This window comes from Perissodus microlepis, chromosome 19, assembly GCF_051167445.1.
Source record: "Perissodus microlepis isolate ML-2025 ecotype Zambia chromosome 19, ASM5116744v1, whole genome shotgun sequence".
In the NCBI taxonomy this organism is placed as follows: Eukaryota; Metazoa; Chordata; class Actinopteri; order Cichliformes; family Cichlidae; genus Perissodus; species Perissodus microlepis.
The window spans coordinates 8,826,980-8,840,940 of NC_140479.1; the positions used below are offsets into that span (position 1 = coordinate 8,826,980).

Consider the following 13,961-nt stretch of genomic DNA (forward strand, 5'->3'; position numbering starts at 1 on the left):
TCTGTCACCGCAGGGGGAAAGTGACAAAAAATGAATAAATGAATACAAAAACAAATAAATAATCAGCTAAACTTCCATTTAAAAAAGTAGCATCAGCTCAGAATTTCAGTCTTTGTATCTCTGCTTACTATGAATGAGCCCATCTAAGCACATGCTGCTTACATGTGTTTGCCCAGCATCTGTAGTTGTGGTCAGAAGTTTGCATGCCCTCGTTAGCATAAATTTCATGGTAATTTGGGGGCTTTTAATGATTTCTTTGAATTATCCTTTTTCCACGGTGGAACGACTGTACAGCAACTTTCATGAGTTAAAAAAAAACAATAATTAAGTGCACAAGTTTGAGTTTATTTGGGATTTTTTCTGATCCACAAAACCTCAAATATATAAGTACACCCCACTGATAATATTTGGTTAAATGCCTCTTAGCAAGGTTGACACAGGTTAATTTAATTTGAAATATATATATATATTTCAAAATGTATAGCTTCAAAGATTTGGCCATGTGGGCGATTAGTTTAATTAGTAATCTCCTGTGTGTATGCCAGCTTTTAAATAAAAATGTCCAGACCAGAGCTGCTGTGTCTACATATGTGACCTTTTAATGTTTTTGTCACTAATGTTTATGCGTAACTTTAGTTTTGCGTAACTGTGGTTTATTTCTTATTGTGTGCATGAGTTAGTCAGAATTAAACTATAAAAAATGACTGCATTAGTGCAAAAGCGTAACCAGGAAATAGTTTGAAACACTCAGAACTGAATCATCCCAGGACTCACCGGAGTTATGTGGGAGCTAAACTCTCACCGGGACCGCGTGAATAGTTGGAGAAATATTGGTATGTAAAGTCGGTTCACTGTTCAGCCCGGGGCTGTATGGCACAGCGGGTCAGTGGGTCAGCCGCTCGAAGCAGTGAGCGGACAGAAACCAACACATCCCAGAGGCGACAGCAACAGGTTTGTCCTTTCACAGCCTAACTGTGCCCTCCAGTGGACACGTCCGGTGGATATCGGAGACATTGGTCATCTGCGGTCAGAGTTCACTTCGACTCTTTCTGAGGACTAAAGCCACACGTCTTTGCTTCTTTATCGAGAAGCTCCCAGGAGTAAAATGTTGCTTGGACCTGACTTTGTCCAACAGCTGCTGCTTTTGCGTTTGTCCATCTGCCCTCGGCGCCTCTCCGTGAAGGAACAGCGGGGCAGTGCGCTTGGCTAAGCAGCGCTGGAGAAAGCGGATCGTGGAGAAGAAGAAGAAGAAGCAGAGTTTCCCAAACGCAGAACCGGACGATCTGGGATTGATTCTAATCTGTCCAAGGTTTGTACCCACTATTGTTGCCTTTTCACATTGAAGATTACTTTTGACTGACTTTTTTCCACTCTCAGTGAAGAACTTAAATCGAGTTTGTGGCTGAAAGTTTTTCTCGCGCGTCTGTGGCGCAAACCTGTGACTCTAGAAGAACGATGTTACGTCTTAGTGAACCTCACTGGTTTAACTGCCAGTTTAAACTCGTGGGTGCTTCTCGGTGACTCGGTTTGCAGTTTCTGTGGGTCTGGGGCGCGTTTCTCGTCCTTTTCCACTCACCGAGCACTTACACCGACGTGCCAACAGCTTTCTGCCTCATGTGGCCACACTGTAGCGTCCTGCCTGTACGTCTGATCTCACTCTGGTGTTTCAGCCTCATTATGTAAAGGTACTGATTTTACTATCATTCAAATGAGCCTCCATGTAAACTTCCTCAGTCCGCCATCAGTGTGAGTGAGGTTGTGTTCACTGGATTATTTCTCAGCTGGATAAAAGTGCATGACTTCACCCTTTGCTGGATGTACTCACTCTCTCTCTCTGTGTGTGTAGGTCACCTCCTCTCTATCTCTTTGGTCTGGTCTGAGTGAAAGTGCAACAAGCACCTGCAGGGCCACATCACTGGCCCCAAACCTATTACTGCAGAATGGGCAACTTTTCCACCAAGGACAGCCACGGACCCACAGGTAGGTCATCCCTCAAACACACACACACACACACACACACACACACACACACACACACACACACTTAATTTACTTTCTTTAAACCAGCTCTGGCAGAATCAGCTCCCTTGAACTTTCCATGCTGTGTCTGAAAGGTTTGGCAGTGCGCACAGATGGCTGTGTTGTGTTGGCCTCGTGTTTTGAATTGTGTTGAGAAATTTCCAGGAAATCGCAAACATCTGATTCATGAGGTACACGGAAGTCGGAAGCATGATACCAGAAAAGTGCACGTACTAGAATTCCCAAAAAGTGAAGGTGGATGAAGTGTAATCATGAAACTGAAGGTAGCAGAGAGAAGCAAGTGGAAAAGCTGTAGGTGTGTGAATGTGTGTGTGCTGAGTTGCAGCAGGAATCTTGGCAGCTCTCCTGTGTTGCTCAGTGAGTGGTCATTCTCCTCGCGTCCCCGTGTGATTCGTTCTGGCCCTGCCGGGCCAGCTGTGATGAATCGGCAGAATTCCCCAGCTCAGCACAAGGGCAGCGGATTAATCATAGGAAGTCTAATGCCATCTGACACACACACACACACACACACACACACATCCACTCTCATTCAGTCAACTTGCCACCCATGCACATGGTTGGACGAGTGCATTAAGGTCTGGAATGAAGAAATAAAGAGAAGGGTTGGCTTGAGAGTCCTATTAGACAGTCCTGTCATTCTTTCTCGGTGACTTGGCCGTGCAGCAGGTGGTGCATAACTTTGCAAATGTTCAAGTGCTGATCTTACATCACTAAAGAAAGAAAACGAAGGAACAAAAAACATTCATTTTGTTCATAGTGAAGCTTTTGTCCAAACAAGGAAAATGAGCGGGGAAGAGAAGGAAACGCTGCCTACGGGTTCCCACAGCCTCTGGAGTTCTTAACGCTGGCATGCTGTGACAGGCGGGGAATGCCAAAAAGTGGAACTCATCATGTGTCAAGTCTGAAAATGAATCGGTAACGGAGTGCTGCAAACACGTGAGAATTGTATGTCCTGTGTCTGCATGTGTTCCTGAATCGGGAGCAGTGGTATGGATGAGCAGCGCTAGAGGAATGCTTGTATTACAGCATTCATCGTCAGGGGCACGGCCCGGGCATTGTGCTGGTCAGCGAAGGTCGTGTTGTTCAGTCAACTCGCTAGATGATGTTTTCAGCGTCAGCATGCCTGACTGCTGACGACTGACTGCTTTCTTACTTCGTTCTGTGTCCACTTCAGTTGTTCAGTGTATTCCTTCAGTCTGTGTGAGTCACAGATGGAGGCGGTTATTCTGTCACACGTGTATGCGATGACTGCTCATGGTCAGAGTTTCAGATACGGAGGTCATCGTATGTGCAAATACTCTCTAAGAGCTCTAAACTGCTGTAAACACCCAGCCTTGGACTTGCGTGATGTGAAGAGATCATGATGTGAGGACGTGTGCTCCACCCACCTGTTCTTCTAACCTTCTGTTCACAATCAGGAGCAAAGTGTCTTAAAGAAAGAGGAGCTAAAACTACTTCTTTCAGATAGCGGTGAGCTAAGCGGCTGCACCAAGGCTCAGCATAAGAAAAGTGGACTATTTTAAACAAAGTTATTTCAGTACGGTCCAAAAATAAAAGTCGGGCCTGGAAATGAGCACAAACTTTAAAGTCCTGCTCCACTCATGAAGTTAAAACCAGAGACCAGGATATGAAATTATTTCAAGAATTGTTCTTAAATTGATGTCTTGTGTGGAAAACGTCTGACAGAAATTATGATTCAGCTCAGTTTTTCCCGTTTTTCCCATATTTAGATGCAGTCTTCAAACACAATTTGCTTTTCTCATTTTCTCTCAAATCTGTTTTTTTTTCTAGGGGCTCAGGTGGACAGTTTTCACACTCCACCTACTACTCCACAGAACGACGGTGCTGTTTTCACAACCAGTGCTCCCCAGCTTCCGTCTTCCCCTACGATCTCAGTTTCGTCTCTACCTCCAGTACCGGTCACCACTGGCAAGAAATCGCAGCATGGCACGCCAACTACTCCCAGCGCTCGCAGTCCCCCTCCGGATTGGAAGCCTCGTCCGCCGGTCAGCGCAAACAGCTCCATGGTTAGCGCTGGAGTTAACCCAGTGAACAGCAAGCCAGCCGGCGCTGTGGCAGTGAGTGAGAAAGCTACTGTAGGGAGGAATGGTGGTCCTCCTACTTCTACACCCAGGATTCCTGTCACCCCAGAGAAGAGTGTGCCTGTCAGTCCTATAAAGAGCCCCTCGTCTCTGTCTAGTGCCTCACCTGTGGTGGGCAGCTCTTTGGGGCAAAACTGGAGAGAAAGGGACAGTGGTCTGAGTCAGTCTCTGCCGCAGTGTCAGGAACCGAAGGATGGCCAAAGCGAGGAACTGGAGAAGTTGCTGGAGGAGTGTAAGCTAGCTCTGGGAATCACTGCCAGTGAGGACGGGAGCACAAACACAGCAGGTGAGAGTGAAATCAGTCTTATTATTATAGTACTAGTATTTGAAATTTCAAAATATCCCCTCCCTAAATAAGCACTGCAATAACACCCCCAGCAGGCTTGTTGTTTGAGTGCTACAACTCTGCATTTCAATGTGGGCCAAACGTTTGTCTGTTTTAAGAAGGGCAAGTCAATTTCCTTGACATTTTTTTGTGTTTTATATGCATGTGATGCTGCCTGACATTTCTGTGACCTTCCCTCAGAGATACTGAAGCATCTGCTGACAGAAGTGAAGAGTCTGAAGAGTACATTAGAGGTGAGATGAGCTTGAAAGTTTTGTTCTCGGACACCGACCGTGCACTTAACTCTTCCCCCCAAAGAGACGTTATCCAGTCATTCTCTATAAACTAAAGTTTGCATATGAATATGGCAACATTTTGGAGTGAGGAGCTTTGGTACTGGATGCCTTCTAGTCGTAATGACCAGGTTCCAGTCCCTGTGAAGGATGCGTTTGCCTAAACCCCAATAAATGGACTTTTTAAAATTCTTGTATGATGACAGGAAGTCTTTGCTTTGATATACACCGGCTAGATTGTAAGCTGTGACCGTAAACGTTACATCTGGGGTCTTGTGTTGTTTAAAGCCTCTTTTTTTCATCAAACTTCATCCTGTAATTAGTCCTGTGTTTTTATATACACGACGCACCTTTGTTGCAGCATAACTGAACGAGTAAAGTACATGCATTTGTAAACAGGAAGTGATGTACAGGTCAGTGTAATATGACCTGTGAGCCGAGAGGTAACACTAACACATACTGTACCATCACAGCCCACACTTTGCTCCCCTTTAGCAACAACAGAGTCTTCAAGTGGAGTCTGCTTCACCCCCTGGGGGCTGCAGCTGTGCTAATGAAGGTCTTCCTGTCCTTCCACAGGAGGAAAGTCGTTGAGATCATTTTCTGTCCAACAAGATAGTTTATCAAGGACGCTCGCCTTTGATATCAGAGGCAGCTGCACATGACTGTTGGTCCTTCTGATGAGACAACATGCGACTGTTGTCCGTGCTGTGTAAATAAAAATGAACTGAACTGAATGGCAAACACAAAAGGGTTAATAATAATGAAGAAGTGACTTTCAACCTGAAAGGTGGTGCTTGTTCACGAGACTCTCCGGGTATGTTCGATATGGATAAAATCAAATTCTGTAGCACTTCTTTAGTTCATTTTCTCCTTCATTCTGCGATCTTACGAGGACGGTGATATTCTGGAGTAATTTCCTGTCAGTTATTCGTTCCGATTCCTGACCCTCCCTTATGAGGATTGTAGCCAGAGGCTTCCAGCTTCCTCTAGATCTGCCACAGATTACGACAGCTGGACTATGACAGAATGGCGCCCCTCCCCGTCCCCATCGCCTTTTCTTCTCTTTCTTCTATCCTCCCCGTCCTCTCGTCTGCTCTTTTATTTTTCTCATGTATTTGAATTATTTTAATTGAACTGCGACTGACGCACGTCATCCGTTTTTACCTTCCAGCTCGTCTATTCCGCGCCTCCTTGATGTCAGCTCTGCCAATTTAATATTCAAACTGTCCAAACACTCCTTTCTTTACTTTGTCTTTCTTCCACTTTCCCACATCCTTGTAAACGACCTAGAAATATAAGCCTCGCACGGTCCAGCTGAAGCTCAGAGGGACTGTGGTATAACGCAGCGAGAGGGCTCAGTGTTATGGAAATCATGGCAATCCAAACCCATGTTTACATGAGCCCTCTGTAGGACGATATAAGCTAGCCAGAGCTCAGCTTTATGAACCCTCCCTGCCTGCTCTGCAGTGCCGAGATCCTTTGTGTGGAGAGCCGGAGAAGGGGAGTGCAGGGCGGAGGAGGGGGTTCACATTCGGCTGTTTCCAAGACAAAACTTGTTTTGTTTTGTGCTGTGGTGAGGTAGAAGGGCTGCAGCTTGCAGTGACCCACTGGCCATGTTTTGTGCGTGTGCACACGAAACAAAAGACTTACAAACACATGCACCAAGAATTCTTCAGAGGCCTCCCCCCTCCCCTCAGCCCCCAGCCGGGCCTGTTGACCGCTCCACCCCGAGCACAAGACTGAAATGAGCGATGGCTCTCCCTCTCTCTCTCATCTCTTCCTTCCTCTGGATGCCTTCAGCCCCCCCTCTCCTCTATTCTGCATTCACCATCCATCTTTTCGTCTGACCCCACCTTGCTTAAGCCGTTTCCTCTTCAGATCTGACCCCATTTTTGACCCCTTTTTTCTTGTAATTTAAGTAGCTGTTATTTTTCCAGTCACACTCAGACAGATAAGCCTCCCTGATGTGCTTTCTTCATCTGTCCTCAGCACTGCTTTTCCTAATGCTCCTTATCTCCTTGTCTCTGTCTACCCGGCAGCAATAATGTATTTTCCATTTCTTTGTAGTTAAACTGAATTCTAAAGAAAGCCACATGATTGCCCATTGTGCAATGAACTGCTAAGGATGTTATCAAATGTACCATCTGTTTGTGCTTATGAGCATGACAAGCTTTCAGTTTTCTTAACCAGCAAAAATGAAAATACTCCAATCGTGGCTGTGTTGTGGGGGTGGATGGTCAGATTTGTGTTCCCTGCTGGAGTCGATCTCAAAGCATTTGGAATCAGTTCCAGGTGAACACTGGCCGAGATTTCCTGAAATGATCTCCAGGTTCTCTCTGTTCACTTTGCTCCTTGACAGTCTGCTGCAGTGAAACAGGCCGTGCATTTGGAAGCCACGGATCACATGTAGACTGATGGGAGAAGGCTTCCCGACTGCATTGGGAAGCTTTTCTTAAATATGCAACTCTCTTGTTAGGTTATGGTTATGTTTGAGCATCATTTGCAGAGTTTTTTGGCCATTTTGCACTGCACATCTGGGAGGGAAATGTGTCTTAATAAATATATTTGAATTCACACCACAGCTTGGAGAGAGCAGTAATCACTGAGTTGGGATGATTCCCCAAGTTAGAGTGGGCGTGGAGGTGAAGTAGGGACACATAGTAGTAAACACAGCACAAATCTTCAAGTGTGCTGAACTCTTTCCAGGAATTGTCAGGAAAGCAGATTTGCATCTAGAGTATAGACGTGTATGCATGCCTGTACTACATCTGGTCCTGCAGCGGGGCATGAGGCCGGGTCCTGGGGGAGCGAGCGAGCGTTTGCGTTTTAGTCCTGACAGTCCACACCCTTATCTCAGTGTCAACTGAGGAGCACCCCTTCCTGTTTCCTTAAACAGACACGCTCCAGTTGGTGTCCACATCTAGATAACAAAGACTCTGCAAAGACAAGATTCTTTAAGCCCACGCGGGTGTTTTTAATAATCCTAAATATAGACTCTGAGAACTCCAAACAGGATTCACTATCCTGCTGATTTCCAAGGAGAGTGTGCTTCGGCTTAACCTGAGTGTATGTATACGTGTTGGAGAATGAAACGGTGTGGTTTGATGTTGATGTGAAAGAACAGGGGAGGTGTGTGTCTGTGGGAGAGAGGAAAGCAACGTGATATGCATGTGTACGTGTGCGCGCATGCATCCAGAGTAATCAGGTCCAGCTGTGGTCTTGAGTCAGTGGTCAGATGAGGGAACGGCTTGGCTCAGACTCGCCTCCTCCTCCACATCTTCATCCATTCTTCATCTAATTACCACCCTTCCCAATCCCTCCACTCCTCCACACTCTCGCAGTTCCCCAGCTTACATTTCTCCACAGTCTGTGAACTCCCTTTCCTTAAATCTGTGTGTGATTCCAACAACTTCTATTGTCCTCCCTGTCTTCTCTGACGTTTTTCCACATCCCTCTGTTTTTCTTTTATGATGTTGGTCGCTTAACATTTTTTAATAGTCTGGTATCGTTTACCTCTTGGCTTCATTGGCTCCGAGTGCCTGTTTTGATGTCTGGGGGTAGTGTTTGTGCATGTCTGCTGCTACAGGACTTTAAGAATGAAAGCTGGAAGCGTTTTTTTACATCACGAAGATATGAAACTGAATCCGAGTTGGGATTTAGTTTTCCCATGTCAAAAAAAACCAGTTTTTGGATCACAGCCACACCGATGGTGTCGCAGAAGGCAGTTTCACAATGTAATCTTTGGTCCGGCTCCCAAAACGTTGCTTACATTTGCTTTGTTTTTCTGTTTGTGTCGGAGCTTGTTCGGCTTCGAGTCGTTTTTTTTCCCTCCAAGAATGATTTTAAAAACGAGCAGACCACTTTTTGTTCTCATGATCGAGTTTTGCCTCATTTGAGTTGGCTTACCAGCTCCACTCCCCCCCCCCCCCCCCCCCGAGGCCTGCTGCTCGCTTCAGCTCAACTTGTCGTCTAATGAGGGCCAAATGGATATTTGATAGTTTATTTGATTGCAGTCATTCTGAGGAAAGCTGAGCTGTTTCTTTTTGTCTGTCTGATTAACTTAAAGCCAACTTTAATCATCTGGATTTTTATGGCATTGTTGTGAAAATAATTTTGATTGCGTGGATGATCCGTTACATTTTTATTATATTTCTCTCAGTCCTGATCAAAAGTTTAAGGCCACTTGAAAGATGGCAAAAAAACCCATATTTTGCATGGTTGGATCTTAACAAGGTTCAAGCTTCAACATACAACAAGAAGAAAGAGTGAGACAAAACATTTTGTTGAGCATGTAATTTATTGAAACTAAAACAGGCTGTTTTACAGCTGCTCAAAAGTTTAGGGCTACGTGCCTTTAAAGGGCCAAATCTGTGCAAAAATGTGGATTTATTGTCATTTTCTGTCATGACATTCTGATGGCAAAGGCAAAAAATCTTTCCCTTAACCTCCCCCCTGTGGTTTGAACTTTTGATCGGGACTGTATGACAGATTATTTGCAGCTTCTGCTGCACTTGTGTTTAGCTTACCAGTCAGCTGTGCTAGCGTATGCCCACACAGAACATGGGTGCTGTTTCTTAAATTAGTTGGACAAACTGAGATTTTCCTGCTAATAAAGTACCCTCTGTTTGCTTTCCAGTCAGAGCGTGGCGAATGGCTGCAGTTCCAGGGTGACCTGCAGGTGGCGGTGGCGGTGGCAGATCGCCTGAGAGCTGAGGCAGAAGAGGAGTTGACGGCGCTCCGAACAGCCCACAAAGACATTGAGAGGGAGCTGTCTGCTGCCCAGCAGAGACAGAAAGAGGCTGATGTGCAGCTGGTTACTCTGAGGGAAGAGTTGAAGGAGAGCAGGCAAAAACTGGCTAATCTCACCAAGGTCCAGGGCAAAAGTGAAGCCCAGGAACCTTGTCGTGAACCTGAGAAGCCAAATGGAGAATCTAACAAGTCTGAGAGCAAGGAGGAAAGCCACAGAGGCAGGGAGAGGGCGGTGTACAGGTTAGGAAGAGAAGGGCTGGAAAGTAAGAGTCAGAAGGAGGTGGTGAAGAATGTCGCTGACGAAGAGGCGAAAACAGACTGTAAAGATGTGACTAAGCGCTACCTGAGAAATGTGACCAATGAGGACAGGAACAGAGAGGGGGTGCGATCCAGTGAAACACGCAGGATGGTGACTACAGAGAGGTCAAGGTGAGAAAACGGTTCAAGCCTAAGCGTACGTCTGTGGAGCTGCACAGAGATTTGAAAACAAACCCTCTCTGCTCCACATCATCTCTGCTAACAATCACCAAACTCGGTCAGGACTGCGGCTGTGCTTTCTCTATAACGTACTGCATTAAGTCGACCACTTGAAAAGAATTTAAACAGTCCAATCTACAAGTGGAGCGTGAAGCAGCTGTCTCAGGAGAGTTGATTTGGTTTGTTTTATCCATTCTTTGCTGCAGAAGCCTGTCCAGATTACCCAGCTCCTCAGAATCCAACACCATGCTGAATGGAACCTCCCAGCCCAGTTCTGCTGCAACAGCTGCTGCTGCAAACAAGGTGAGACTCATACACAGGAAGTGGCTTCATTAGGGTCTGCTTGTTAATGAAGACATGCATACTGTATGCACACACAGCTATACCTAATTAGATACTTTTTTTTCTTTAAAAGAACTTGTTGCAATTAAGAGGTCGAAATCTGGACTGGCAGGACGGCAGGTCGAGCAGTGACGCAGGTGAGCCCACCCACGCCTCATACTACTAAGGAGCAATGTTTTTAACCATAGTCTCCATGTAGACGATGGGATTCAACCTCATTTTGTTAATTCATTCATAATTTTTAGAGCCAAAAGTGACCATATTTAGATTATTTACCCCTTACATGGTTATGAGCAAAGACTGGAGGCCAAAAGCTTTTTGTGTCGTACTGTAAACATGTTTAGTTTCTGATGTAAATTTGGGCGTCTTAGAGATCTGAGAGCGAGCCTGAAGTAGTGACTCTAGCTGTTTTGGTTGTCGAGGTTTGGTTTGGGAAAATAAAGGCGGCGCTGATGTGCTGCATAGTGTTGTGGTACAAACTAATGACATGAAAGTACAGCCCTGTTGTTGTTTCTTTTCAGCTGATATCTCTTCCACACAATAGATTTATGTGTAAGTCATAGCTGTTCTTTCTTCATATTCTAATTATGGCTTTAGGTCGTTTTAAAAGGTTTTAAATTACTTTTAAATACACACATTTACAAAAAGAGCCTTTAACCGTGTAGATGTTTGTGTTAAGTTAAAGTGTGTTGTGCTGTGACTACGCCTTCCTGCACTGGATGCTCATAGCTTGCTGGTGTGTAACTCAGGGTTGTTTCTTGTCTGTGCAGGAAAATGTGAGGAGTCTTTAAACAAGTACAATTCAGCCCTCACCGAGTTGCCGCCCACCAAGTGAGTCCACAGCGACGCTCTGTGAACAGTCACATCCTTTATAAATCGAACGACTTGTTTGGACTGAAGCAAAATAGATCGTGAAGCTTAAGTAGAGGAAACACTTCTCGTGCGACGTTCAGTTTGCTCTACTGTAACTGACTCGAGCGTGCGTGCACGTTTTCAGGTCTCAGGATGGATTCAACCTGCTGCTGCGTCGCCATGGAGGCTCAAAGAGAAACTCGCTGCTCCGCTGGTGTCAGAGTCGAACCCAAGGCTACAAGGTGACCCTCAAGATGCTGTTATATGTAGTTCAGTTTACAGGTGTGTGTGGGGGTTCGTGGTCATAATCTCTAAATCTCCACCACGTATTCCAAACTCTGAGTCCTTTTTTTAAACATTCAAGAAACCTGGAAGGCTGCACCTGTGCTCCCACTCCACAAAGACGGGGACCCGAGTGATTTAAATTATTACTGCCCGTCTCAAATTGTCCTCCCCTTGCTAAAATATTAGAGCTCCAGCTGACACTGGTTCTGGAATCAACTTTTACCCTCAGGATTAAATCATGTGACAGATCAACAGCTCCATTGAGTGTTTCCAGTAATATAACTGAAACTCTCGGTAACCATTAGTATTGAACCTGTCAAAAGCATCTGATCTTGTCATTTTAGTAGAAAAAGTGTTTTTAGATTTTAGATTATCTCTCTGGTAGAACTACAGAGGTGTCATGTAAACTCTGCTCGCTGTTTGCAGAGGTGTTCCACAGGGGTCCATCCTTGGGCCCTTTGAATTCACTCTGTATACAAACAATATTATATCTGCCCCTCATAAAAGCTTTGTATACATTCACTAGTGAAAAGATCATTGTAATAATTCATAATTTTTGCACACTTAAATATGGTGATATTCTTGATATGCATCTTTCTTCATCTGCCTTGAAGCCTCGTGATTCTGTGAAAAGTGAATGGCTCGCCTTAGGTGAGAGACGAGAGCTGAACTGTATGTTTATCTACAGCTTACTAACTTCTGACTACAGTTAAATACATGTTTACAGTATCAGGTCACATACACGTTAACATTAGCTGGTCCTTTTAGTCACACTGAACTTGAAAAACCTATTTAAATAAGGGACGAGCTGCCAAAACCTATGAGACTACCCTCTCTGGTTTCAGACATTTTGCTTTTCTTATAATAATCTGTGAACATGTGTAATGTGTCTGAGCTTTTGCACATTTGTTTGTAGACCTGTTTAAATAAAGGACTTAATAACAGTGGTAGTTTAACACTGAACTAATGAACATAATAGATTTTTGTATCCTCTCCTCTTCATGCAGAACATTGACATCACCAACTTCAGCAGCAGCTGGGCCGACGGCCTGGCGTTCTGTGCCGTCTACCACACCTACCTCCCCTCACATATCCCTTACAGCACCCTCGGCCCCGAGAACAAGGTAGTGCCGGCTTCTGTGTGACTGATGGGACGAAGCGACTCGTTTGTGTTAAACTTATCGATTTTACTTTCTTCGTTGTAGAAAGAGAATCTCAGTCTAGCGTTCAAAACAGGAGAGGGCGTTGGGATTGCGCAGTCTCTGGTAAGACTTTGTGTTTTAACCAATTTCCCATTTTACACACACACGAAACAGATTTTTGTTGTGCTCATAAATGTGTCTCTTTAACAGACAGTGGAGGAGATGCTGAGGGCGGGCGGTCCTGACTGGCAGCGGGTTCTGAGCTACGTGGAGAGCATGTACCGCCACTTTGAGATGTAACTGCTGGAGGTACTGTCAAACGGTCCCGCCACAGACGACACTTCAGAAACGCTGTCAAAGAAGCATAGTTCATCATAATTGTTCCCTGAATACTACTTTTGCTGGGTGGTTAAAAGCGGATGACTTTCAAAGCTACAGATTGTAACTGAAATAGACTCAGAAACAGCTGTGACAAAAGCCTGTAACCAAAGGATGTAAGCACAGATGGGTGTGAGCTGCGTGCACTCGTTTCTGTTCAGACAATAAAACGGACATGCAAAAGTCACATTTTAGCTGTTAAAGTGGATATTATCGTGACCGCCTTCTGGAAATTCTGGTTATGTGGAACCTTTTTAGCATCTTTCTGTTAAAGTGTGTACACGAGTTGCTGTAAATGTCTCCACACTGGTACTTTACAGTCAGAAAGTACTGTATTAGGTCTTCCATGAAATCTATAATCTTTGGCTTTTATATGTGATGCTTTGCAAGGATTCCACATCTGTTTGGACATTTGAGCACTGTGTAAATACGCACTTTTGTCAGCACTTTGATGTCAGAATGTAATGTGCAGTAGTTTTGTAAAGGCTGTGTGGGCATTCAGCTGCAAGGCCTCAGTCCAGGCAGAAACGTGTCTGATGATTTATCTTAGATAAAGTTTCCGTTTTTGAGTAAAAGTTGGCGTTTCCTCACATAAAACACATGTAGTCAAAATTTCAAAGCGCTTCCGTGGTACTAACGAGACAGCCGGTGCTGTTAAGTTGCTCAGGGATGTGCGTTACAGAAGCGACACAGCTAAAGCAAATACAAGCCTCCACAAGATTGCACATCCGGTTTCAACATCATCTCGCATCACACCTGCATCCTCGCTGATGCGCATCTGGTATTTTTACGACATGTTGAGAAGTGTTGACAAAGTTGTACGTGCCAAAATGAATCAAGTGCTCCTTACATTGTAAGATATGTTTGTATTTAACTAGTGTGAAGAATTATACCAAAGAAATAAACACTTTATTTGGATGAAGTGGCGCCGTGAGTCTTGTTTACTAACCCCACTGTTAGGATTGAAAAGAAC

General features: G+C 44.8%; 1 protein-coding gene across 2 annotated transcripts; it reads left to right on the forward strand.

Moving 5' to 3' along the window:
• The first annotated feature begins 42 nt into the window (after positions 1–42).
• LOC146365456 (uncharacterized) lies at positions 43–13,910 on the forward strand. 2 transcript variants are annotated; one of them, XM_084914686.1, is made up of 12 exons: positions 43–1,309; positions 1,847–1,980; positions 3,832–4,428; positions 4,669–4,721; positions 9,400–9,941; positions 10,196–10,292; positions 10,405–10,468; positions 11,102–11,162; positions 11,329–11,425; positions 12,476–12,592; positions 12,674–12,733; positions 12,821–13,910. In XM_084914686.1, the coding sequence occupies exons 2-12, from the start codon at positions 1,941–1,943 to the stop codon at positions 12,908–12,910; spliced, it is 1,818 nt and encodes a 605-aa protein (XP_084770812.1). In that variant the 5' UTR covers positions 43–1,309; positions 1,847–1,940; the 3' UTR covers positions 12,911–13,910. The 2 variants fall into 2 exon arrangements, with proteins under 2 accessions (XP_084770812.1, XP_084770814.1); XM_084914688.1 differs by lacking the exon at positions 43–1,309 and adding an exon at positions 1,325–1,685.
• The last annotated feature ends 51 nt before the right edge of the window (positions 13,911–13,961 follow it).

Excerpts from the sequence above, each read along its gene's own strand:
- LOC146365456 (XM_084914686.1), top strand. The coding sequence starts at position 1,941 with ATGGGCAACTTTTCCACCAAGGACAGCCACGGACCCACAG. Across the intron at positions 4,722-9,399 it reads GTCTGAAGAGTACATTAGAG|TCAGAGCGTGGCGAATGGCT; the intron begins GTGAGATGAGCT and ends TTTGCTTTCCAG. Across the intron at positions 9,942-10,195 it reads GTGACTACAGAGAGGTCAAG|AAGCCTGTCCAGATTACCCA; the intron begins GTGAGAAAACGG and ends TCTTTGCTGCAG.